The 24,848-nt window shown below is 36.7% G+C and overlaps 2 protein-coding genes across 4 annotated transcripts in view; both read left to right on the forward strand.

Moving 5' to 3' along the window:
* rorab (RAR-related orphan receptor A, paralog b) overlaps positions 1–12,802 on the forward strand; it is a 49,384-nt gene extending 36,582 nt beyond the window's left edge. For all 3 annotated transcript variants that reach the window (XM_073836214.1, XM_073836215.1, XM_073836216.1), the window contains 9 exons: positions 1,785–1,870; positions 3,315–3,456; positions 5,600–6,016; positions 6,519–6,640; positions 6,952–7,084; positions 7,195–7,302; positions 7,394–7,504; positions 9,691–9,803; positions 9,927–12,802. In XM_073836214.1, coding sequence (XP_073692315.1) covers positions 1,785–1,870; positions 3,315–3,456; positions 5,600–6,016; positions 6,519–6,640; positions 6,952–7,084; positions 7,195–7,302; positions 7,394–7,504; positions 9,691–9,803; positions 9,927–10,091 — 1,397 coding nt within the window. In that variant the 3' untranslated portion in view covers positions 10,092–12,802. The remainder of the gene's footprint in view (positions 1–1,784; positions 1,871–3,314; positions 3,457–5,599; positions 6,017–6,518; positions 6,641–6,951; positions 7,085–7,194; positions 7,303–7,393; positions 7,505–9,690; positions 9,804–9,926) is intronic.
* Positions 12,803–17,766: 4,964 nt separating this feature from the next.
* On the forward strand, positions 17,767–23,667 carry anxa2b (annexin A2b). The gene is made up of 13 exons (XM_073837127.1): positions 17,767–17,801; positions 18,467–18,521; positions 18,636–18,729; positions 20,152–20,246; positions 20,352–20,465; positions 20,853–20,943; positions 21,023–21,102; positions 22,178–22,237; positions 22,414–22,507; positions 22,588–22,683; positions 22,900–22,958; positions 23,068–23,190; positions 23,337–23,667. Exons 2-13 carry the CDS (start codon positions 18,471–18,473, stop codon positions 23,394–23,396), a joined length of 1,017 nt encoding a protein of 338 aa, XP_073693228.1. The 5' UTR covers positions 17,767–17,801; positions 18,467–18,470; the 3' UTR covers positions 23,397–23,667.
* The last annotated feature ends 1,181 nt before the right edge of the window (positions 23,668–24,848 follow it).

Raw genomic sequence — 24,848 nt, forward strand, 5'->3', positions numbered from 1 at the left:
TATAGAATATTTTTTATATAGGCAGTTGCATTATGCAATGCAATATAAGTAATTAATATTACTAATAATATAATGTATTTGTGTGTGTGTGTGTGTGTGTGTGTGTGTGTATATATTCATTTTTAGACTTTTGACTTTTGGAAGATGTACAAGGGCATTTCCTCCTCGTGTTCATGGTTGAAGTGTTCCCAAAAATGGTCACCAAACTAATCAGTCGCTAAGAATAATCCACCACAATCGAATCTCTATACACAAACCCTTGTATTGTTGTGCAGAATTCATGCGTTCACAATCCTCATCTGTATATGGCCCTCATGAACGCTCCCTTTCTGTAGTCTGAAATAGCAGCTCTATAAGCCGCGCTCTTGCATCAGAGCACGAACAGCGGTACCTACTGCTGCAAGACTTCAGCGGCAGCTCTGGGAGAATGTGCCTTTGATGTATTAATCCATAATTCAGACCAGATTAGCGTCTTGTGCTTGGGAGTAACTAATTACTGCCGATTGGTTTTACATATCTAATGAGAGAGAGTGTGAGGATGCTCTTAATGAATACGGCATGCAGAACCAAAGGGGATTAGCCCTTTCTGTAATCATGAGAAAATAGTCATTCTCAAACTGCTCCGATGCCTTTGCATTAGAGTCCGCAGCTCAAAAAAACACGAATCTGAGCGTATATGGCCGAGAGAAAGGGAGAAAAAGAGAGCGCTCTGATGGTGATGAGATGCGTTTTACTTTTTCATCCTGTACTGTATGCGCCTCAGGGCTGCCGGAACGACTGCATCGCTCTTCTCTAAATGGATTTTTCCTCCTGCTCTATTCCCCCAGCACCCCTCTCAACAGCCTCACACACCATCTCTGCGTGCTCTTCCAAAACCAACCGCAGCCGAGCCGCTGAGGGGCTCGTGCACGACTACGGCATGCAATCCAGCACACGCAGACGCCATCTCCAACTAGAAGTGCATTTTGACTTTGATATTTAGCGAAATGCGCCGCAGCGTTGTCGTGAAGCGAGCTCGTGGCTTGAGGGAGGATGGCATTGTCACATTGTAGTTACCCAAATGAATGTTGGATGTTAGAAGAGCAGATTGTACTTACAGATGATGTCAGTCCCGTGGGTGATTTCGACAGTCATAGCAATTTTTTCTGCTTGAATAAATGAAGTCGTACTGCCACGAATCATTTTTTTATAAAAATGTTTTTACCATTGTTCTGCTAGCTAAAGCCTGAGGTTACACTTTGCACAACAAACCTCAGGCCTTGTACTCTCTGCATTAACAAACTTAAAGGTCAGGAATGGTAGAATTAGTCTTGATTTGATTATGGTCACTGCTGACCAATTTGAAGGAAGAAAAGAGTGTTTTTAAAGGGCAAAAACAGATGTGCTTTGTCAAACAGTTTTATGTTTTATCAATGTGTCCTATTGATTTGAGATTGACAATAGTTTGTCTATATTCAAAGACCTGCGTTTGGTCTTTTCTGCAGCATTAAATAATACTGTAACTTTTTCCAAATAAGTTTCCCAAGCACGCTGCCCTATTTTGGTTGTTTGGACCAACAGGCCCGAACTCGTGCCATTGGTTGAGCCAGTGTTGCTATGTTTGCCTGGTTGGGCCGCTCAAACAAACAGAAAAATGTTAAAAGCATCAGAATGTTCTAGAGGAAAATTGCTAACAAATGTCTTAATTAAAGCTGTCTTTGCATGTTAAGCTGACATAGGAGAAAGTATTGTAGCAAAGACAAATGCGATCTTTTTGCTGAAAGTGTGTTTCTGTCTCTTTGTAGCTCAGATTGAGAGTATTCCCTGTAAAATCTGTGGAGATAAATCGTCAGGGATTCATTATGGTGTTATCACCTGTGAGGGATGCAAGGTAAGACAAAAAAAAGTGAATAGTTATCTAACTTGTCAGTAAGATGCCAATGCATCAAACAGTTTGTTTAAAAATGTTTAATTATGGCTTTCATAATCATGATCATAATCATTTTTATATTATATACTACCATTCAAAAGCTTGGGGTCAGTTTTTTTTATAGTTTTACTTAGGAAGGATGCATTAAATGAATCTAAAGTAACATAATGTTACAGAAGATTTCTTACTCAAACAAATGCAGTTGTTTTAAAACACAAATGCACAAATGTTTCAAACATTGATAATATTTCTTGAGAATCAAATCAGCATATTAGAATGATTTCTAAAGGATCGTGTGACACTGAAATCTGGATTAATGTTGCTGAAAATGTAGCTTTTTCATAAGAGCATTAAAGGGTTAGTTTGGAGTAGTTAGGATTAATTACTCACTCTTTTGTTGTTCCATCCCCATAAGACATTTGTTTATCTTCAGAACACAAATTAGCTACTTTTGATGAAATCCGAGATCTCTCTGACCCTCTATAGACCGCAATGGTCCTTTCACATTTACGGTCCAAAAAAAAGGTACCAGGAACATGGATAAAATATTCCATATCAGTGGTTCAACTGTAATACTCTCCAATATGGTGCTAGGGTGACAAACTGCTAATAGAACAAATGTTATATAAAGTCGTTATTTATTTATTTATTTTTTTGGCGCAAAAACCGTATTCTCATAGCTTCATAAAATTACAGTTGAACCACTGATGACACATGGACTATTTTGTCGATGTTCTTGGTACCTTTCTGGGCCTTGAATGTGGAACGACCCTTGCTGTCTATGGAGGGTCAGAAAGCTCTGGGATTTCATCAAAAATATCTTAATTTCTGTTCTAAAGATCTCTAACCCTAAACTTGAATAGTAGTGTAGATTATTATTATTATTATTATTATTATTATTATTATTATTATTATTTAATTTACAAATAGCATGATATATTTTTGTCCCAAATTTTTCACTTACAGTCATGTTGTAGTGGCCAAAAGTTTCCCCATTTACAAAAAAAAAGAGTAAAATAGAAACAGACTGCTTTGCAGTCAAAATGCACATTAAAAGCCTTATATATACTTGTCTGAGTGTGGCACGAACCACCACAGAAGGTGAATGTGCTCACTAGAGTGCTCTAGAGGCATTTACACTTCATGTATTCTTCATGCGTATGAGTTCATTTGGAGCTCCCATAACGCACCACTGCACTGAAAAGAGAGGCATAAAAATGCGCATTTCATGACCTATTCCTTTAAAAGTCCTTATTTGCATGGAAATGTGCAACTGTCCACAGTCATAGTGAAAGACACGTGTTATTTAGTTACTGTATTAATTAAAGAGTTAATAAATCAATCTGAAATGTGCTGCAATGATGCAAGCTAGAGGTGACCTATTGTTGTGTTCTCTCTCTCTCAGGGTTTCTTCAGGAGGAGTCAGCAGGGCACTGTGTCATATTCTTGTCCTCGGCAGAAAAGCTGTCTGATCGACCGTACCAGCAGAAACCGCTGCCAGCACTGTCGCCTGCAGAAATGCTTAGCAGTGGGCATGTCAAGAGATGGTAGGCTCTCAAACTCTCACAGCAGTCTGAATGATGTGCATGTGGCTGCTGGTCTAATTCTCCTGAAATGTATAGTGTATGACAGTAGGGTTTTAAAGGAGTCTAAAGTTTAAAGTTGCTAAAAAGAACATTATTTTGTGTATTTGGTGTAATGCAATGTTTTCACAGTTTGAGGTTCAAAAACACATTATTTTCTGCATACTGTACATTATTGTTGCTCCTCTCTGCCCTGCCTTATTGAAACATGTACATTTTTATAAAGCTCATCTTTTTGAAAATTTCGAGTTGTGCACTCATTTGGAAGGCCAAACAAAGTACTTTCACACAACGAACACACAGTGTCTCCACAACATGGCAGTGGCTGCAACAATACTACAGCAAGAATAAAAGTTACACCTTCTTTCTTTGCATATACATTTGGGTGGTGTTATGCAAATCTTCCCACACCTTGACTTAGAGTTGTGGGGGCGTGTTTGAATGAGCCATTGTTTGAAGGCGTGGTTGAGTCTTAAAGGAGAAGTTCACTTCACAAAAAAGGATACAGATAATGTACTCACCCCCTTGTCATCCAAGATGTTAATGTCTTTCTTTCTTCAGTCGTAAAGAAATTATGTTTTCTGAGGAAAACATTTCAGGATTTTTCTCCATATATTGGACTTCTATGGTGTCCTGAGTTTGAACTTCCAAAATGCAGTTTAAATGCGGCTTCAAACAATCTCAAATCCAGTGTAAACTATCACAGCCGAGGAAGAAGGGTCTTGTCTAGTGAAACGATTGGTTATTTACTTATTTTTTGAATTACAATTTATATATTTTTTAACCTCAAATGCTCGTCTTGTCTTGCTCTGTCTGTTTTTTTTTGGTTCAAGATAGTTAAACAGGGTATGTCAAAAAGCTCCCATCTCATTTTCTCCATCAACTTCAAAATCGCCCTACATTGCTATTTTACCTTTTTTGTTAAGAGTTTTTCATCTTCCTTGCATGTTCACTTTGAGTCGGTACTTCTGCAGCGATGTAGGATGATTTTAAAATTATTTTTGTTGAGAGATAAAATAAAATGAGAGTTTTTCGACATACCCTAACTCTTGAACCGGAAAAAAAGAGAGAGTTCAGGCAGAGCAAGACAAGATGAGCATTTGAAGTTAAAAATATATAAATTATAATAAAAAATAATAATAAATGAGACCCTTCGTCCTCGGCTGGAATCGTTTACAACCGCATTTGGAATCGTTTGAAGCCGCATTTAAACTGCATTTTGGAAGTTCAAACTCGGGGCACCATAGAAGTCCACTATATGGAGAAAAATCCTAAAATGTTTTCCTCAAAAACATAATTTCTTTACGACTGAAGAAAAAAAGACATGAACTTCTCTTAGGTGATAAGGCGGTGAGTACATTATCTGTAAATTTTTGTTCTGGAAGTGAACTTCTCCTTTAACTTTTTAAAGAATATCTCTGAGTTTGAGACTTTAATCTTTGCAACTTTACAGATCTTATATATGTATGAACAGCTTGTAACACTCCAAAGACAAAGGAAAACATGAAATTCGCATCATACAACCCCTTTAAATGCAAAAATCTATTTTTTTCCGTAGAGACACTTGCCATGAACTTTGATGCTTTTAAGCAGTGGCATATGCTATGTTTAGATTTATTCAAATATTTTGTAATTCATTTTAGTTGTCTTTCACAGTGCTTTCAGTAGTAGTTCAGTCCTTTATAAAGATTTTGGCTATTTACTAGTTAAAGGGTTGGTTTACCCAAAAATGAAAATTCTGTCATTAATTACTCACCCTTATGTCGTTCCAAACACGTAAGACCTTTCATTCATTTTTGGATGAAATCTGAAAGCTAGACAGCACAGACTGATGTCACATGGACTATTTTAATGTTCTTACTACCTTTCTGGGCCTTGAATGTGTCAGTTGTGTTGCTGCCAATGCAGGGTCAGAAAGCTCTTGGATTTCATCAAAAATATCTTAATTTGTGTTCTGAAGACGAACAAAGGTCTTACAGGTTTTCATTTTTGAGTGAACTACCCCTTTACTCTAAAGTGTTACCCATACTTTGAAACTTATGGTATGTTATTAATGTCATTAATGATAAACCAATGGTTTTCATCATGTTTGTGTGTTCACTCACAGCTGTGAAGTTCGGTCGGATGTCTAAGAAGCAGAGGGACAGTCTGTTTGCAGAGGTTCAGAAGCACCGTCAACAGCAACAGGAGGAAAAAGTGGGTGATGACACAGAGAAGGGGCGGGAACCTCAAACTCCTGGAGAGGCGGAGCCACTCACACCCTCTTACGCCCTGTCCACCAATGGCATCACAGAGCTCCCCGATGACCTCAGTGGATACGTGAACGGTCAGACCCCAGAAGAGGGAAAAGCAGATTCAGCAATTGGTGGATTTTACCTGGACATTCAGCCCTCTCCGGACCAGTCAGGTCTAGATATGGACGGCATTAAACTAGAACCTGTGTGCGACCTCAGCTCGGACTCTGGCTTAGATCAATATTGTTGCTATAGCAATGGAGACTCTTCACCTCCTGACAATGACCTAGGTAAGAATAATAAAATGATCATCAATTGCACAAATATAGATTTAAAAATATATATTTTTTTATTGTATTAAAGACAGAATATTTGTAGTATTTTTATCATATTTTAGCTATTAGTAACTTTTGCATCATTTGGCACGTAATTGCAAAGAAAGAAAATATTATGAAATGAAATTATATAGTGCTGCCTTACATAATTATACGGGATGCTGCCATTATTGGCATGATTGACAGCTGTGGGGTTTGAAACAGCAGGGGTCTGTGAACTCACCTCCATGGCCCATTTAACATGTCATTAGTACGAAGTGCCTCATTAACACAGACCAGTCAAAGACTAGCACAGGAGGACTTTTTTCCTTTTTGACTAAATTGAGTCTTAATGGTTTTGTTTTAGAAAGCATGTGGCAATAATATACAGCTTCAGTATGTCTGATGTGCATTTCACAAACCCAGGAATGTGTGTCAGCTCCAGCTGTTTGACTCTATTTGTGTGTTTCTAACACAGAACATCTGTCAGAGAACATCTGCAAGTCTCACATGGAGACGTGCCAGTATCTTCGAGAAGAGCTACAGCCCAGCAACTGGCAGACAGTTTTACAGACCGACCTGGACGCGTACCAAAAGAAGGTGTTTGGTTATGTCTATTTGGCTCTGTGTGCACATGGTATTACCATCTCGAGTGAGATGAGACAGATCATCTCAATGTCTCAAATTTGTTTCACAACCACCACTAAATGTATTATGAGTGTGTGTTGATAAAGCAAAAGAAGTTTAAAACAGGACACGTTTGTACTGATTAGTTCATTGTTTTCCCCCACATTCCTTTTTGTTGTTGTATGAAAATGGATGTACAGAAAGATGGATGGATGCACTTGATTGATCCCTGAGGGGAATAATCAGGAATGTGTACTAACAGACCCTCTCTCTGCACCATCTAGTCTCAGGAGGACATGTGGCAGCTGTGTGCGGTTAAAGTCACTGAAGCTGTGCAGTATGTGGTTGAGTTTGCCAAGCGAATTGATGGATTCATGGAGCTCTGTCAGAACGATCAGATCGTGCTGCTCAAAGCAGGTACACCTCAGATGAACCTCTAAACATATCCAAGTTCACATAACGGCGTCAGTGTAGTGACAAACTGTGGCAGAACCACTGAATAATGAGCGTGTTTTTCTGCTTCTCAGGTTCTTTAGAAGTTGTGTTCGTGAGGATGTGTCGGGCATATAACTCCCACAACAACACTGTCTTTTTTGACAGCAAATACGCTGGGCCGGAGGTCTTCAAAGCATTGGGTGCGCATTAAGAGCTGGATTTCTCTTTTAAAGGAAAGGAAATGGCAAATAGAAATGCAGAGCATTAACAACTGTTTTTATGCTTTTCTAGGCTGTGATGATCTTATCAGCTCTGTGTTCGAGTTTGCGAAGAGCTTGAACACTCTACAGCTCAGTGAAGATGAGATTGGCCTGTTTTCAGCATACGTGCTGATGTCTGCAGGTGAGGAAAGAAAAATAAGGACATTGTCAGAGAGATTCATTGATAGGAGTTGGGCGGGTTTAAAGGGATAGTTCACCCGAAAATGAAAATTACCCCATGATTTACTCTCCCTCAAGCCCATCCACGGTGTTTATGACTTTCTTCTTTCAGACGAGTACAATCAGAGTTATATTAAAAATGTCCTGGCTCTTCCAAGCATTATAAAGGCAGCGAATGGTGTTTGAGATTTTGATGCCGTAAACAAACCTTGCATATTCTCACCAAAGTATATAGTAATGGTACACCTACATTCTACGTCATCTGCTGGATGACATACGCATACACATACGTAACGCAACGCAACGCAAATTATGGTTTCATAAAATTTTAAATATGGATATTTTTCTTACACAATCACAATTAACCCCCTGGAGCCATGTGGAGTACTTTTTATGATGAATGGATGCACTTTATTTTGCTTCAAAATCCCAACAGCCATTTACTGTTATTATAAAGCTTGAAAGAGCCAGGACAGTTTTTAATATAACTCTGATTGTATTCGTCTGAAAGAAGAAAGTCATATACACCTAGGATGGCTTAACGGTGAGTAAATCTAGGTGAACTTAAGGGTGGTGCACCTTTCAAAATTGAATTGAAAATGCATTCTAAATTTAAATTAAATTCCTAAATTGGAATTGAAGTAGCCAACTTGATTCAGAAATGCAATTTTGAATACTATAGAAGTTCAAATAAATGCTGTTTTATTCTGTTCATTAATACATCCTGAAAATAAATACAGTTGTGGTCAAATGTTTACACCCCCCTTTCAGAATCTGCAAAATGTTAATTATTTTACAAAAATAAGAGGATCACATAAAATACATGTTATTGTTTTTTTAGTACTTACCTGAATAAGAAATTTCACATAAAAGATGTTTACAAATAGTCCACAACAGAAAATAATAGTTGAATTTACAAAAATGACCCTGTTCAAAAGTTTACATCCCCTTGATTCTTAATACCGTGTTGTTACCTGAATAATCCACAGCTGTGTTTTTTTGTTTAGTGACAGTTGTTCATGAGTCCCTTGTTTGTCCTGAGCAGTTAAACTGCCCGCTGTTCTTCATAAAAATCCTTCAGGTCCCATAAATTCTTTGGATTTCCAGCATTTATGTGTATTTGAATTTTTTCAACAATGACTGTATGATTTTGAAATCTATCTTTTCACACTGAGGACAACTGAGGGACTCATATGCAACTATTAAACACTCACTGATACTCCAGAAGGAAAAACCATACATTAAGAGCCAATTTGGAGATCAGGCTAAATTTAACTTATTTTATTCTGGGAAGCATGTGAGTATCCTCTGTAACCTCTGAAGGGCACTACTAAATGAATAAAATATGATATTTAGATATAAGAAAAATGTAAACATCTCTATTCTGTTCAAAAGTTTTCACTTAATGCATCGTTTTTCCTTCTGAAGCATCCATGAGCGTTTGAGCCTTCTGTAATAGTTGCATATGAGTCCCTCAGTTGTCCTTGGTGTGAAAAGATGAATCTCAAATTCATACAGTCATTGTTGGAAAGAGTTCAAATACACAAAAATGCTGGAAAACCAAAGGATTTTTCTGAAGACAGGCAGCAACTGTTTAAGACAAACAAGGAACTCATGAACAACTATCACTAAACAAAAAACACAGCTGTGGTTCTTTCAGGTAAATCACAGTATTAAGAATGTAAGGATGTAAACTTTTGAACAGGGTCATTTTTATAATATGAAATATCTTATTCAGGTCAGTACTAAATAAACAATAACATGCATTTGTATGATCCCTCTTATTTTGGTAAAATAATTAACATTTTGAAGATTCTAAAAAGGGGGTGTAAACTTTTGACCTCAACTGTATCATGGTTTTCACAAAAATAGTAAGCAACACAACTATTCAGCATTGATAATTTAGGCATAAAATCAGCATATTAGAATGATTTCTGAAGAATCATGTGAGACTGGAGTAATGACATCACAGGAGTAAATTACATTTAAAATACAATAAAACTGAAAAGAGTTATTTTAAATTGTAATAATATTTCACAGTATGACTCTATTTGCTGTATTTTTGATTAAATAAAAGTAGCCTGGTCAAGCTCACCAGAGTTTTACCCACTCTTGCTAAATTGTGCTGAACTCTTTATGTGTGTGTAGATCGCTCCTGGCTGCAGGAGAAAACCAGAGTGGAGAAACTCCAGCAGAAGATCAAGATTGCCCTCCAAAACCTCCTGCAGAAGAACCAGAGGGATGAGGGAATTCTCACAAAGGTATATATACTCTTGTTTGCAGTCACTGTTTTAGAAGTCAAATTTCTTTAAAAAAACAATCTTATGTGGTCAATAATAACCAATTCTAATGTTCTGCTTGTATTTTTGATCCCCTTCTTTTAGCTTGTCTGTAAAGTGTCCACCGTTCGGATGTTATGTCGTCGCCATATGGAGAAACTGAGCACATTCAGAGCTCTCTATCCAGAAACGGTCCACACACGCTTTCCTCCACTCTATAAAGAGCTGTTTGGCTCAGACTTTGAGCAGGTTCTGCCTCAGGAGGCCTGATAGAGACTTCTTGATCCTAATACTGCACAGATTCAGAAAAAAAAGCGATGGAGAGAGAGAGATAATACTAACATGCTGACAAGAACTCACTTCAGCCTCAGCCCATGTACACTTCATTCTCACAAAGCACTTCTCAGAGTCCAGCCACACTTTGAACTTGCCCCATTGGTTGTGCACCAGAAGGCTGGCGATCTGAAGAAACGGAAACTTCAGATGCGATGAAAAAAAAAAACTGGTGATGTCTTGTAATGTGCATCAGAGCATTCCTCCATGCCACAGCTTTATCTTTCAGCCTCCTGTTCTGACTGCATGAGATCTCAGTGGAAACGCCCACTGCATTTGACTGCCCCAGCAGCGCCCTCTACTGGCCATAAACAGTAAGGAGCTGTCTGGCTGGGGAAGACGAAGACAGGAAATGAACGTCTAGAGCTGAAATCCCTGTCTTTCTTCTCCGGTGCCACAATGAACAGCCCACGTTGGTGCTAACGTCACAGCACTGCCCTTTACTGACCTCTTCCAGTATACACACATTCAGCAGGGACATCATTTGGCGAAACCACTGCCCCAGACCCAGGAGAAGACAGTGGACAAGGCATGACATGGGACTCAAACTATGAGGTCTGAATCAATCGTACTGAAACTTTTGCGATCAGATTGCATATTCTGAGGCAGTGAGCTCCAATACGTGCATATATACTTGTTATATGGTTAGTTAAATCATGCAATGTGTGATGTATAGAACCTAACGAAAGGTAGCACTTTGTGTTTTTCCCAGCAATAAACGATTTCAATTCAATTTGTGAAAAAAAAATTGAAGGAACATGCTGTTATTTTAGATCTGTGAGATCTGAAATACTTGTTTGTGTTTTGTTAAATCTCTGTCTTTTAAAGCCAGCTCGCGTTGTCTAGACGGTGGTGTGATGCCCTGTTGTGCCATAGTGATTCTGTAATTAGATTTCCGTCAAAGTGAGCCGAGTGGAGAGAGGATTGACAGACGAGGGGCATGTGTTGACATTCCAGGGTTCTAGCGGTTCGTATTAAATGTCACAGGGATTGGAGGAGGTTGGCGTTGTTCCTAACTGACCCTTTTTGAGATGCGTCTAGACGTCTTTTGCACCTAGTAATGCAGCTCGTCAGGGAAGAGGAGAGAATAAAAATGGTCACTTGTTTTTTTCTTTCTTTAATTTGCAGCTGTGTACACAGGCTTGTTTTTTAAAAGATGTTGAATCTTTGTGTCAACCTTTTTGTGCCCCTTCAACACGCATTTGAACCAAATTGAATGCATTTAGCACGCAGCCTACAAACAAGAACAAGCAATAACCTTAGTGAAGATGTTCCGATCTGACATCTGTGTTTAATGTCTTTTGTAAGGGCTGGCACTGCTTTACCTGTAGTATTCTTGTTCGTATCTGTTCCGTGAAAGACAATCCATCAAATATCTGACCTCATAAAAGGGTATTTTGGGACTGCTCAGGGAAACTGTCGTTTTATAGTTGAGGAGGAGAGTGAACGTGTCAGTAACTGCAAGGGGACGGCGTTCTAGTACAGTTGTTTGTGTAAAAAGAAGTGAAATATTGTGAAATTGTCCTCTCCGAGCATCAGGGTCAGGTGTGTAAATGAAGAATTCTCCAAAACAATACTGAGCAGAAAGCAATAATAACGGCATAATCATGTTTTGAAAACGAAAATTGCATGCAAATGCTTTAAATGCAGAACTTTGTCGTGTTTTTTTGTTTGTTGGGTTTGAAATTCGCTTGGTTTGGCCTCTCCCACGTCCTGATGTCTTCTTAACCCCCTTCCCATTGCTTTCGAGACCTGATTTTTATTCTCTGTGAATATCTTTTTAGCAATCCTCGATCCCACTGTTTGTGCTGGTTATATATCTACCTTTTGGTTGGCTGTTAAAGAAGTATTATGGCACTTAAATGGTTAGCAGATTAATTTCTTACACTCTCATCAATTAAACGCATTGATTTGGGACCTAATCAAGGTTCCGTATGAATTATAGCTGTTTATTATTATGACATGTGTAACGTGTGGTGTTATCTGTGTGCTAGTCCAGAGGCCTGGAATGTTCTTTCTTTCATTTGCCAATTATTCTTTAAATGTCCATCACTAAGGCAGTATTGTATTTTTCTCTTGCTTTGGTTTTGGGGCATGAGTACTTAATCTTTCTATGTATATGTTAAGACGAGTATCACAGTAACACAGTCCCTTTTAAGGTTGTCATATTTTCACTGACAAATGACCAAATGTTTTGTATGATATACACACACCATAATATGCTAATTTGTTGGTAATGCTAATCATTTGAGTGGATCACAGTTTGTACTGAAGAAAAACGTCCTTTTGTTTAAAAGACTTGGGTTTTTCCTCTGTATATTTTTCCATCCTGCATTTTTAACAGATTAACCGGTGGTCGTCTTTTGATTCTAATCCACAAGCACTCTTCAACTAGTTCTCCAGTAGATCTGTAGAAATAGTCCATTTCTTCCTATTTGTTTAAGGTATTTTGCCTTTGTTTTGTATATACACCTGTACAAAAATGCAAAAGTATTGTTTTCTTTAAAATACAGTTTTCATCTAATGTTGTGATTTTTGTATTTAGAGGTTTAACCCCCTAAATTACTTTTATTAAATGCGCATGTCACACATTGACAAATAGTGTGTTGAATGTGCTGATGACAATAAAAAAAAAAAAAAAAATCCCACAGTTTGTGATGAAAATTAGTTGTCATTTTTCTCTAGCTCTCTTTTCTATGACTAGTATATTAAATGACAAGATGTAATATAAGTCTCATGTATCCCCAGGATGTGTCTGTGATGTTTCAGCTCAAAATACCCCTCTTTAAATGCAAATTAGCTGCTGCTCCCCACCCTTTTTTCCAGAATAGGGCTGTGCCTTTACAGCTCCTACCTTAAAAACATCTGTTTGGTTTTGATTAGGGGTGGGCATAGATTAATTTTTTTCATCTAGATTAATCTAGATTAAATCTTGGAATTAATCTAGATTAAAATGGCTAATTTGAATTCTGATGAAGGCATTCAGAATATGTGTGCTACCCAAATAATGACTAAAAGTAAGTCTTGTAGAACGGGCCAGGTGGCGCATTAGATCAGGCGCTCATCTCCTGTTTCCAAAATGCATCACAAACTGCTTGACAATTGCATTTACAACATAATTACCTATACAAACTTGTGTAACCAAGTACTTCTGCGCAAAAGGCTGCACGACTTGCGTGTTGCCATTAAATACACAGACGCGCACGGGCATGGATTTCTGCGTGCATAGTCTTCCATTAAACTGCGTTGCTTTTAGAAGCGTCAATTCAGTTGTTGCATATAGTTTAATGTCTTTATTTCGGGATTATCAAAGTAAATTATAACTCACGTGCCCCAGTAAAAAGGGTCTAGCAACGCACCTGCCCTGAAGCGGCTTCACAGCTGCATCCATGTTTGCACGTCTCATTTGATGTGGTAATTTCACAGAAGTTGAAGACTCGTTCTCGCCCCCTACAGTGCAATTCGACTAGGTATACGTCATCCGCGCTAAAATATCAAGGTGAAAGTCATCATATCTTGCGTAGTTTAGACCCAGCTCCCAACCCAACTTTGAGAATAGATTAACGGCGATATTTTTTTTCATCGCCCGATAAGAGTCTCACGTTAACGCAGCACGTTAACACCGTACATTAATAACGGCCCACCACTAGTTTTGTTTATCATTTCTTTAGTGCTGAAATTATGTTTTAAAGCATAACGGCTCCTTTGGACTTCAGAGTTTGTTTCCGGATGCTACGATGTCACAATGCGGTCCATTAGAATATCATGCAAATAAATCCCGCCTACGGAAATTCTAATTGTTGGCGGGTGGGAAGGGGCGAGGTGGGGGATTTGTCTAATTCATCTAGCATGGACAGCCACTTCTGGAATGCTTCAGCAAACCGCAGGGCGGCTCATATAAATGCAAGCATTAACTAAAGTGTCCGCGAACTGCTCCGGTAGCTGTGCTGGAGCCACTCCATTGATGTGTGCGGTATAGAGGGTCGAAACACATGCGGAGCTGCGGCTTATGTAGTATGTAGTAGGATGCCGTAGTATATAGTGTATATAGCTTCACTAGCCTTATGCTGGAGCTGGTTTTGGGCATGTAAATAATTAAATTAGCACAACAATGATAATATTATGTATCAACGATCTTGCAGGCTGACGATAGAACCAACACTACTGTAGCGTATCATTTACTCACCCTCCATGCATCCTAGGTGCATATGACTTCCTTCTTTCAGACAAATGCATTCAGAGTTATATAAAAAAATAATGCTGGCACTCCAAGCTTTAGAACGGCACAGACTGGTGTTTCTCTCCATCAGTCTAAAACAAGTCGATTCATAATAAAAATTGCACACTGAACTTGCTGCTTTGGGAAGGGTACTGAAATGTCGTCTAAACTGTTTGCCAATTGCAACACAGTGGGGTAACCAATTACAACACATTTTGTTGCTTTGGAAGGCGGGCCTTCATATAACCCAGAACTAAACGAGCCATTTGTGCCAGCCTGGGGAGAAAGCTATTGTAATAATGTAAATTACATGAAAAATAATGCATTTTTCGAACCACCAAGAATGGGAGCATGTTCTAGTGCACCCCCAAAACAAAATAAAGACTGTGTATTAAGTAACAGCAACACAATATACTGCTGTCAACGCTAGTAATGTGACCCAAACAATAAAATAAAAACAGAAAATCACTCACTGCTCTGGACGGAATTATTTCTATAGACGTTTATTACTTGAATCCTGTTGAAGATAAAGATGGCGGATTGTGTGCGGCTCACTCAGGGCAGGGTCTCTGCTAACACGCCAGTGTCCGTCAACAGTCGTGCGTGGAGCCTGTAAAATGTGACATCACATTTTATAGATTCTGCAAACAGCTTGTTTCTAGACACTTATGATTAATAGGAGTGGGTGGAACTTTATCATTATAGGGTTGTTGTGTACACACACTGCCAACACATTTATGTTCAACCAACATAAAAGTGAATTTTGCATAATAGTTGCTCTTTAAAACCTCTAAAACTTTAAACTCTAAAAAAATGGTTAAAACAAGATGTACAAGATTTAAACTGACATCATGCTTCCTTGTTTTAATTTGTCCCCTAAATAACTTGTATTTATTGAAGAACATAAAGCTTTTCTGGAAATGTGTGGAATCACAAAGCAATTTTTAAATTTTTAAAAGACATACAGTATATAGTGACTACAGCATTTTCATATAAAAAGTGGCCTTACATATGCACAGAAAAAATCTAAAATGTTTAAGCTGTACTGAATCTGTGAGTAAACTTAAATGGTCCACTTCCGATCTTAAGTGTTGTTACATCAGATGCTAGTTGATAGTTAATAGAAACTCAGATTAAAATGCCATTATTGAGTAATGATGGTATTTGCTATCAAGGCTCAGACGGACTAACCCTTATTTATTTGTATGGGATGAATCACCTCATTATGGTATGCCATTGCTTGGCGCTTGTTGCATATGTTGCCATAGATGCAAGTCTAGAACACTGATTGCTAAAGAAACACATGACCCCAAGCTAAACTTTTACCATACATCTATTCTGAGCTACTGTAAAAGAGTCACTCTCACTTAGCTTTTTTAGCTTTTGCATTAAGTCAGACACAAAGAACAAAATCAACAGAATAAATTATAGTCTACTTGTGTGAGCTGTGCGTGTACGTGGTATTCCCTGTTATGGGGACCAAATTATTTTTTGGTCCCCATGAGGAAAACAGCTTATAAATCAGACAGAATCTAAAAATGCAGAAAGTTTTGCAAGAGGGATAGGGAATACCATATAAAAACCATTATGCCTATGGAATGTCCCAATAACATGGAGACCAGTGTGTGCGTGTGTTTGTTTGTAGATGTCTCTCACTATAAAAACCCAGCCCACTGTTATCACTGCTGCCATGATTGAAAGAACAATCAAACATTGGCAGAAACTTCTCCACCTTTAGCAAACATTCTTTCTTTCAATCTTTAAACGTTCTCCCAATATTACACATACACAATGTGTGAAGTAGTTTAAATCAATACAGATCCAAACGAACATGTTGAAACTGCCAAAGGTGCTTAAATAGCTTTTTAACTCTTATTTTGACAATTAATCTGTAATCCATAGTAATTACATTAGAGGTTTTATCTCCTACATTTTAATAGCATGTGAAGTGTGTTTACTTTTTAATTCTCAATAATGGTATGTGAGTGTTTCCATTCTCAACGATTGTATGCCATTTATGTTATGTCATGAATTAATATGTTTGCACAATGGATTAAACACTGAGGAATGTTTAACTGATGGAACATTCCCAACAGATAATATCAGTCAAATTATATATTTCAGAAAACAACTTTTTTTATTGGTGGTTATAGTTTAGTTTAAAAATGTAGATTTTTTTCCCTTTTCTTGCTGTACTGCCTTTATTGCGCTGACCACGTACAAAAGTGTGTCACAATTCATGTCCTCTCTGTCAAGAACAGTCGTGGGTGGGGTTCCCTCACACTTCTATTTCTCAACATTCAACATAATGTCATATGTCCAACTTAAAAAGGACATATGTGACCCTGGACCACAAAACCAGTCTTAAGTCGCTGGGGTATATTTGTAACAATAGCCAAAAATACATTGTATGGGTTAAAATTATTGATTTTTCTTTTATGCCAAAAATCATTAGGAAATTAAGTAAAGATCATGTTCCATGAAGATTTTTTGTAAAATTCCTACTATAAATATATCAAAATGTAATTTTTGATTAGTAATATGCATTGTCAAGAAATTAATTTGGAGAACTTTAAAGGTGATTTTCTCATTATTTAGATTTTTTTGCACCCTCAGATTCCAGATTTTCAAATAGATGTATCTCGGCCAAATATTGTCCTATCCTAACAAACCATACATCAATAGAAAGCTTATTCATTGAGTTTTATATGATGTATACATCTCAGTTTTGTAAAATTTAACCTTATGACTGGTTTTGTGGTCCAGGGTCACATATATATTTGAAGCAATAGCCAAAAATACATTGTATTGGTCAATTATTGATTTTTCTTTTATGCCAAAAATCATTAGGATATTAAGTAAAGATCATGTTCCATGAATATATTTTGTAAATTTCCTACAGAAAATATATTAAAACTTAATTTCTGATTAGTAATATGCATTTCTAAGAACTTCATTTGGACAGCTTAAAGACAATTTTCTTAATATTTAGATTTTTTTACACCCTCAGATTCCATATTTTTAAATTGTTCTATCTCAGCCAAATATTGTCCTATCCTATTTATTCAGCTTTCAGGTGATGTATAAATCTCAATTTTTAGAAAACTGACCCTTATAACTCTACTATTTTTTGTTTATGATGGTGGTGATAATTAATACCAAGTTCTCTTTGGAAATGTACAGTTTTAAATTTGTAACCGTAGTAACTTCGACATTTTAGCACAAACTGTGAGTACCATAATCAATTTTTGTAAGGAATGTGTAGGTCAGTCAATGAATAACTCATAAGCAACTTTTGGGTCTGTATTTCGAGTGGGTGTAGGTGTGGATTGATAGGAGGAGACGGTGAGTCATTGGCTGGATACATTTAAAAGGTAAGATACAACTGGAACTCCACAGCTACACCTTTACACTCCACAGCATCTACGGTAAGACTCTGGTCCTCTCTTGTGATTCTCCTTTGGTTAGACTGAGAAACATAAACTGAATCTCTTGACAGGACTGTAGCAGTATCACAAAGCTTATCAAAAGACTAGCATTGTCGTGCTGTTTATGCTGATTCTCATTTTTAGTCCAGTGTAATCTGCAGAAAGAGCTGTAGTGGTCTTGCTGTGTGTGTGTGTGTGTGTGTGTGTGTGTGTGTGTGTGATGGTCAGAGGTTCAGTGGTCTGTGGAATGTGTGCAGGGTGTGTGTCGGGGTGTGCCAGAACAAAGTTCCAGCAAATCCTTCACAACTCACCTCATAATGTATAGTGTGGAGAGAAAATGATTTCCTGTTAGCACCACAGGGGAAGTTTACACACTGTAGTGTTGCTAAGGGACAAAAACACAACAAAAGTTGTTTTTTACTTAATACCATGAGAAATAACTTTTTCGGTGAGACCTTTAAGGGCCGTAAAATGCATATTGACTTACGTAACTGCTTGTGATGACACTGAATTGGCCTTTATCTACACGGTCCTACTAATCACTGTATCTATGACAACCATCACTTAGACCTTTGAAACTAAAGGGTGAGGCTGTATTTTACAGTGGCTTAAAACACGGATTGTATCTCCTTTTGTATCTACTCATTGTTCTCTGTCCTCTGCAGAAAAATGGCTATCGTGTCCGAGATTTTGACCAAACTTACACTGAGTTATGGAGGGGTAAGTTATTTCAGTTGTGACATAATATTGCATATTCAACAAACCAAATACACTTTGTACATTTAGGTGGCTATTAAGATATTTTATTATCTGTATTTCTTGATATATTTACAGGAGAGAGAACCTAGGTGCCCTACGGTGGTCTCAGCTTATGATTTTAACCCTGAGGCGGATGCAGCCAGACTAGAGACAGCCATCAAAACCAAAGGTAAGGGATAGTGCCTTAAAGACTTATTTCCACTAAACATTTGCACAGGAATCTGTAGATTTCCTTTTGCACCACAGATTATATTTCCAATAGAACACAAAAGGGAGTTCCCAATTGCATTTCATAGCCTATTGTTTTACTGAAATATTAGCTTAAATGCCTTTATATTTGCTTAGCAAATATACTGAGTCTTGGCTTTCAACTACACTAAACAGGATGTGTGATGCTTTAAAGGATTGTTCACTCCTGAATCTGATTATTTACTCAAGCCTGTGTCATCCAAGATGTTCATGTCTTTCTTTCTTAAATCGAAAAGAAATTAAGGTTTTTGAGGAAAACATTCCAGGGTTTTTCTTCATATAGTGGACTTCAATGGGGATCAATAAGTTGATGGTCGAAAATGAAGTTTTAATGCAGCTTCAAAAGGGCTCTTCACAATCCCAGCCGAAGAATAAGGCTCTTATCTAGTGAAACGATCTGCCATTTTCTTAAAAAAAAAACATAAAAGAGTAAAATACTTTTAAACTACAAATGCTTATCTTTCACTATATGATTGTGTGTCCGCGACTTCACATATTACGCAATCACATTGGAAAAGTCACTCGTGGTTTGTTCTCCGTCTGTGCACTCTGGTTTAAAAAGGTAGGGTATAGGATGAAAAACTCTTCTCATTTTCTCCTCCACTTTCAAAATCATTCGACATCTTTGTTTTACAGTTTTTAGTAAAGGGCGTTTGACTTTCTTTGCACATTCGCTTGGTAAACACTGGGTTGGTACTTCCACCTACATCACGTGTGACCTTGTGCAAGATGAGCATTTGTAGTTTGAAAATATATATAATTTTTTTTTTTTTAGAAAATGTTCAATCATTTAGCTAGATAAGACCCTTATTCATCGGCTGGGATCGTGTAGAGCCCTTTGAAGCTGCATTCAAACTGCAACTTGGACCTTCAACCTGGTGATCCCAACTGAAGTCCACTATGAAAAATCCTGGAATGTTTTCCTCAAAAACCTTCTTTTTGACTTAAGAAAGAAAGACATGAACATCTTGAAAGACATGGAGGTGAGTAAATTACCAGGAAATTGTAATTCTGGAGTGAACTAATCCTTTTAAGACTCGTCTTCTTATGGTAGAATAGGTGGTGACCCCTTTTCTGTTGAAACAGAATTGTAAATAATTAATGGTACCTGACAAAAATGAATCAGTGTAAAAGAAAACAGAAAACAAGATATGTATGCTAGTAGTGTCAGTGTCATTACTCAATTAGCTGATGACTATTTAATGATTTTATAATAGGAAATAAAAAGGTGCAATTAGTCCTTCAGGGCCTTATCTTAGTACTGCTCTATGGCTTTCGTTTTCAATCCCTACCTGCAATCCCTCCTGAGTCCTGTCGTTATTGCCTTTATTTATTGATTCAGGTGTTGATGAGCAGACGATCATTGACATTCTGACAAAACGCAGTTACTCACAAAGGAGCGAAATTGCGTTTGAGTATGAAAAGCGTGCAAAAAAGGTACAAAATTGTGGGTTATCTATTCAAAATGGATTGTCTTACCTTTATGAAGTATAATGATATATATCCAGCGTTCCAAACAACCTGACACCATTTGTGTTGTAGGACTTGGTAAGTGCCCTCAAGGGGGCGCTCTCAGGCTCTTTGGAGAATCTGATTCTGGGGTTGATGAAGAGTACAGCACAGTATGACGCCTCTGAACTGAAATCATCAATGAAGGTAAATTGCATTGATCTGTAATTGTTCATGAAAGCTTTGATACATTTTTGCAGTATTTTGATAAGTTTTTTGTAATAAATTTAATGCATCCATGCTGAATACAAGCTTTAATTTCTTTCAAAACAAAACAAAAAAAGTCTTACTTACCTCAGACTTTCAAACAATAGCCAAGTTTATTCACATATTGTTGTATTCACATGACAGTTCACATTTTTGCAGTATTTTGATGAGGTTTTTTGTAATAAATTGAATGCATCCATGCTGAATACAAGCTTGAGTTTCTTCCAAAACAACACAAAAAACGTCTACCTGACCTCAGACTTTAAACAATAGCCAAGTTTATTCACATATTGTTGTATTCACATGACAGTTCACTGTTTATCGCAGGGTCTGGGCACTGATGAGGAGTCTCTTATTGAGATGGTCTGCTCTCGCAATAATGAGGAGCTGATGGAAATCAAGAAGGCTTACAGAGAATGTAAGTGACACTGGCCCTTAAAAGACATAAGCAGCACATATACACTAGTATTTATATCCCTTTGTTGTTCTTCTTTCAGTGTTTAAGAAGGAGTTGGAGAAAGATGTTTCTGGAGACACATCTGGTGATTTATCTAAGCTGCTCCTGGCCCTTGTACAGGTAACATAGATTAATATAACAGTTAAAAGTCAAACGTTTACATACACCTTGCAGAATCTTCAAAATGTCAATTATTTGACCAAAATAAGAGGGATCATACAAAATGCATGTTATTTTTTATTTAGTACTGATCTGAATAAGATATTTCACATAACATTTACATATAGTCCACTAGAGAATGGCTCTGTTCAAAAGTTTACATACACTTAATTCTTAATACTGTGTTGTTACCTGAATGATCCACAGCTGTTTTTTTTTTTTTTTTTTTTTTAGTTATAATTGTCCTTGTTTGTTCTTCAGAAAAAACACTCAGGTTCCACAAATTATTTGGTTTTTCAGCATTTTTGTGCATTTGAACCTTTTCCAACAATGAACCTTTCCAAAACACTCACTAAGGCTTCAGGAGGAAACACAATGCAGTAGGGAGGGGGGGTAAAATTTTTGAATTTGAAGATCAGGGTAAATTTAACTTATTTTGTCTTCTGGTAAGTATCTTCTGTAGCTTCTGAAGGGCAGTACTAAATGAAAAAATATGATATTTAGGCAAAATAATGTACACATCTTCATTCTGTTCAAAAGTTTTCACCCCCTGGCTCTTAATGCATTGTGTTTTTCTTCTAAAGCATCAGTAATTGTTTGAACCTTCTGTAAAAGTTGCATGTGAGTCCCTCAGTTGTCCTTAGTGTGAAGAGATGGATCTCAAAATCATACAGCCATTGTTGCAAAGGGTTCATATACAAGAAATGCTGAAAAACCAAAGAATTTGTCAGATTAACAAATGAAACATATTTTATGTGAAATATCTTATTCAGGTCAGTACTAATTAAAAAATAACATGCATTTTGTATGATCCCTTTTATTTTGGTAAAATAATTGACATTTTGCAGATTCTGCAAGGTGTATGTAAACTTCAAAAGTTTACATACACCTTGCAGAATCTGCAAAATGTTAACTTCACCTGTATGTGTGGTAATTATGATCAAATTCCACTTTATTGTACAAAAGGCAACAGGTAATTTCTTTACTGTCAACATAGCTTGCTAATTGCAGATTCTGTGTTTATTCATGTCCACAGGGCAAGAGAGTTGAGCCGAGCAATGTGGTGGACTATGAGAAGATCGACAATGATGCAAGAGTAAGTAGAGCCTTTTAACTGAGGATATTCAATTGATTCATAGTCATAACAGTATATTTATTCAGCATGATTAAAATAATATTATTACTGTATGCAAAATTAAGATGACTCATGAATACTGGAATAACCAACAAGCTTACTTTTTGTAATCCTTTGTCAATTATGGAAATATTTAGGCTCTTTATGATGCTGGAGTGAAGCGAAAAGGAACTGATGTGACCACCTGGATTTCAATCTTCTCTGAGAGGAGTGTCCCACACTTGCAGAAAGGTGAAATATGAACAGTTGTATTTGAAGTCAATTGGCATTATTATTAATGTAACAATCTAACCAAAGCCTCTTTTTCTCAGTGTTTGAAAGGTACAAGAGATACAGCCCATATGACATTAAGGAAAGCATTCGTAAGGAGGTGAAGGGAGATACGGAAAAAACCTTTCTCACACTAGGTATCTATCAGCTGTCAGAACACTTGGTTATAGAGATGTGTATGGAAGATTTGATGCTCAATCATCTTTCACACTCTCACTGTTTCTTTGGGAATTCCGTCTCTATGGCTTATTAAACATAGTCACTAGCTGTTTGGTGAGGAACATTTTGTGGAAATTAAATGAAAATACAAAACATGTAACCTTGCCCTAAAATTGATCTCTGTCTTTCTGCAGTTGAGTGCTTGGAGAACAAACATCTGTATTTTGCCAGCAGACTCAGTGATGCCATGAAGGTGAATATCAAATTTTGACTACATGTCATTTGAATTTGAATTACAATAATCAGCTGCTTCTATGGAAAAAGTGTGCCTATAAAGAACATTTGAATTTTGATGTTTGCAGAGTAAAAGTGTTAAAGAGAAGGTCGTGACCCGCATCATCGTCTCCCGCTGTGAAGTTGATCTCATGAAGATCCGCATAGAGTTTAAAAAGAAATTTGGAAAATCTCTGTACCAGACAATTTTTGTAAGTTTCCAATTGTCTTTCTTTCTTTCTTTCTTTCTTTCTTATTTGTTCTGATATTTACCTCCCTCTTATTTTGTTTCTGCTCCTAGTTTTCATTCAAGAAGCATTTTTAATCAGAACTTTTCTCATTGTCTTTTTCTCCTCAGGAGCACACTAAGGGTGACTACCAGAAAGCCCTTCTGAACCTCTGTGGAGGAGATGACTAAACATCTGTAATCTTATGCTGCATGCATCCAGCAGTGAAGACTTAACGAGACAATTAGTTGAAAATGCAGTATTATTATAAGCATGCTTTTTGTTTTCTCATACGCATGATTGTTGTTTACTTTTATAGTTAAACTGATCACATTCCACTTAAAGGAATGCAGAATGAAGAATTTTACATATTTTTAATTGTTGATTTTTTTTTTATTAATTATTAATATTAAATTAATTAATTTAATTGTTGTTGATAGTAATAAAAACTTGTATACTTGGTTTTTTGAGTGTGATCTGTGTGTGGAATTTATTTGAGCACCACTAGAGGTCACTATAGTTATTTCTGTCACACAACTTTCCACAAGTGCATCAAAAATGTTTATAGATGAGAAATATACCTGCTGTGTTTAAAGGTGACTGGTTGCGCTCTTTTATTAGTTATCTGACTTTTGAAATATTTAAAATAAAAGTGATTATCGCGTAAATGCAAAACCAAAATACTGTTGTCCAGAAACGCCATATATGTGACCACAAACCAGTCATAAAGGCTATGACTAAAATATCTAAATAATGTTCATATTTTAACTTTATTTAAATATATTCAGAAATGTAATCATAAAACAATATCAAGGTAACTTATAAACTAAAAGTTATACTGAAGTAAATTTAGACTCTGATGGAGAATTGACAACCCACTGGTTTTATTTGAACATTATACCTTTGAATCCACTTTTGAACAGTTGTAAAAAGAAAAAGGCCTATTTAGCAGACACTTTTATCCAAAGTGACTTACAATTGAGGAATAAAACAAGCGATTTAACAAAAAGAGTAATATAAACACAGGAAGTTCTCATAAAAAGTTTTAGCTGTTGTTCAGATTAAAGCTAGACGGGAGGATTAAGGAAAGAGGAAGCACATTTTTTTTACATATATATATGTTAATAATATCTTAATGCCTTATAGTCCACATTTAGCAGTTTAGAGCTGGGCGACAATATATATTGTATATTGCTTTAAAGTAATGTATGTCGTGTGGAAAAAGAGGAAGTTATAGTAGAGAGTTACAGCTGTCAGTTTTGTCAGCAAATATGCATGTGTCTAAAGATGTAACTTATTATTTTTTGCTTTTAAAGCATATCTGAATTTAATGTTTTTTTAAAAGATGTTTAGAATTGAAAACGCTATGCTTCGGCTACTTGTACATTTCTGTTAACACAATGATACTACCTGGTGATGAAACTATTTGCACTAACTGAACAATCTCAAAATGAAACAAATTACAAGTTTAATGAACATTACAATAAATATACATTTAAACTTTATTGTTTTTGCACTTTATATGTAAAACACTGTTTATACATAACACACTTTGCTTGTTATTTATCACATGATAATTTCATGGAACACCAAAGTGAGGAAAAAAAACATTACAGCAAAATTGACAAAAATGACTGAATCAC

This window comes from Garra rufa, chromosome 3 (assembly GCF_049309525.1).
Source record: "Garra rufa chromosome 3, GarRuf1.0, whole genome shotgun sequence".
Taxonomy (NCBI): Eukaryota; Metazoa; Chordata; class Actinopteri; order Cypriniformes; family Cyprinidae; genus Garra; species Garra rufa.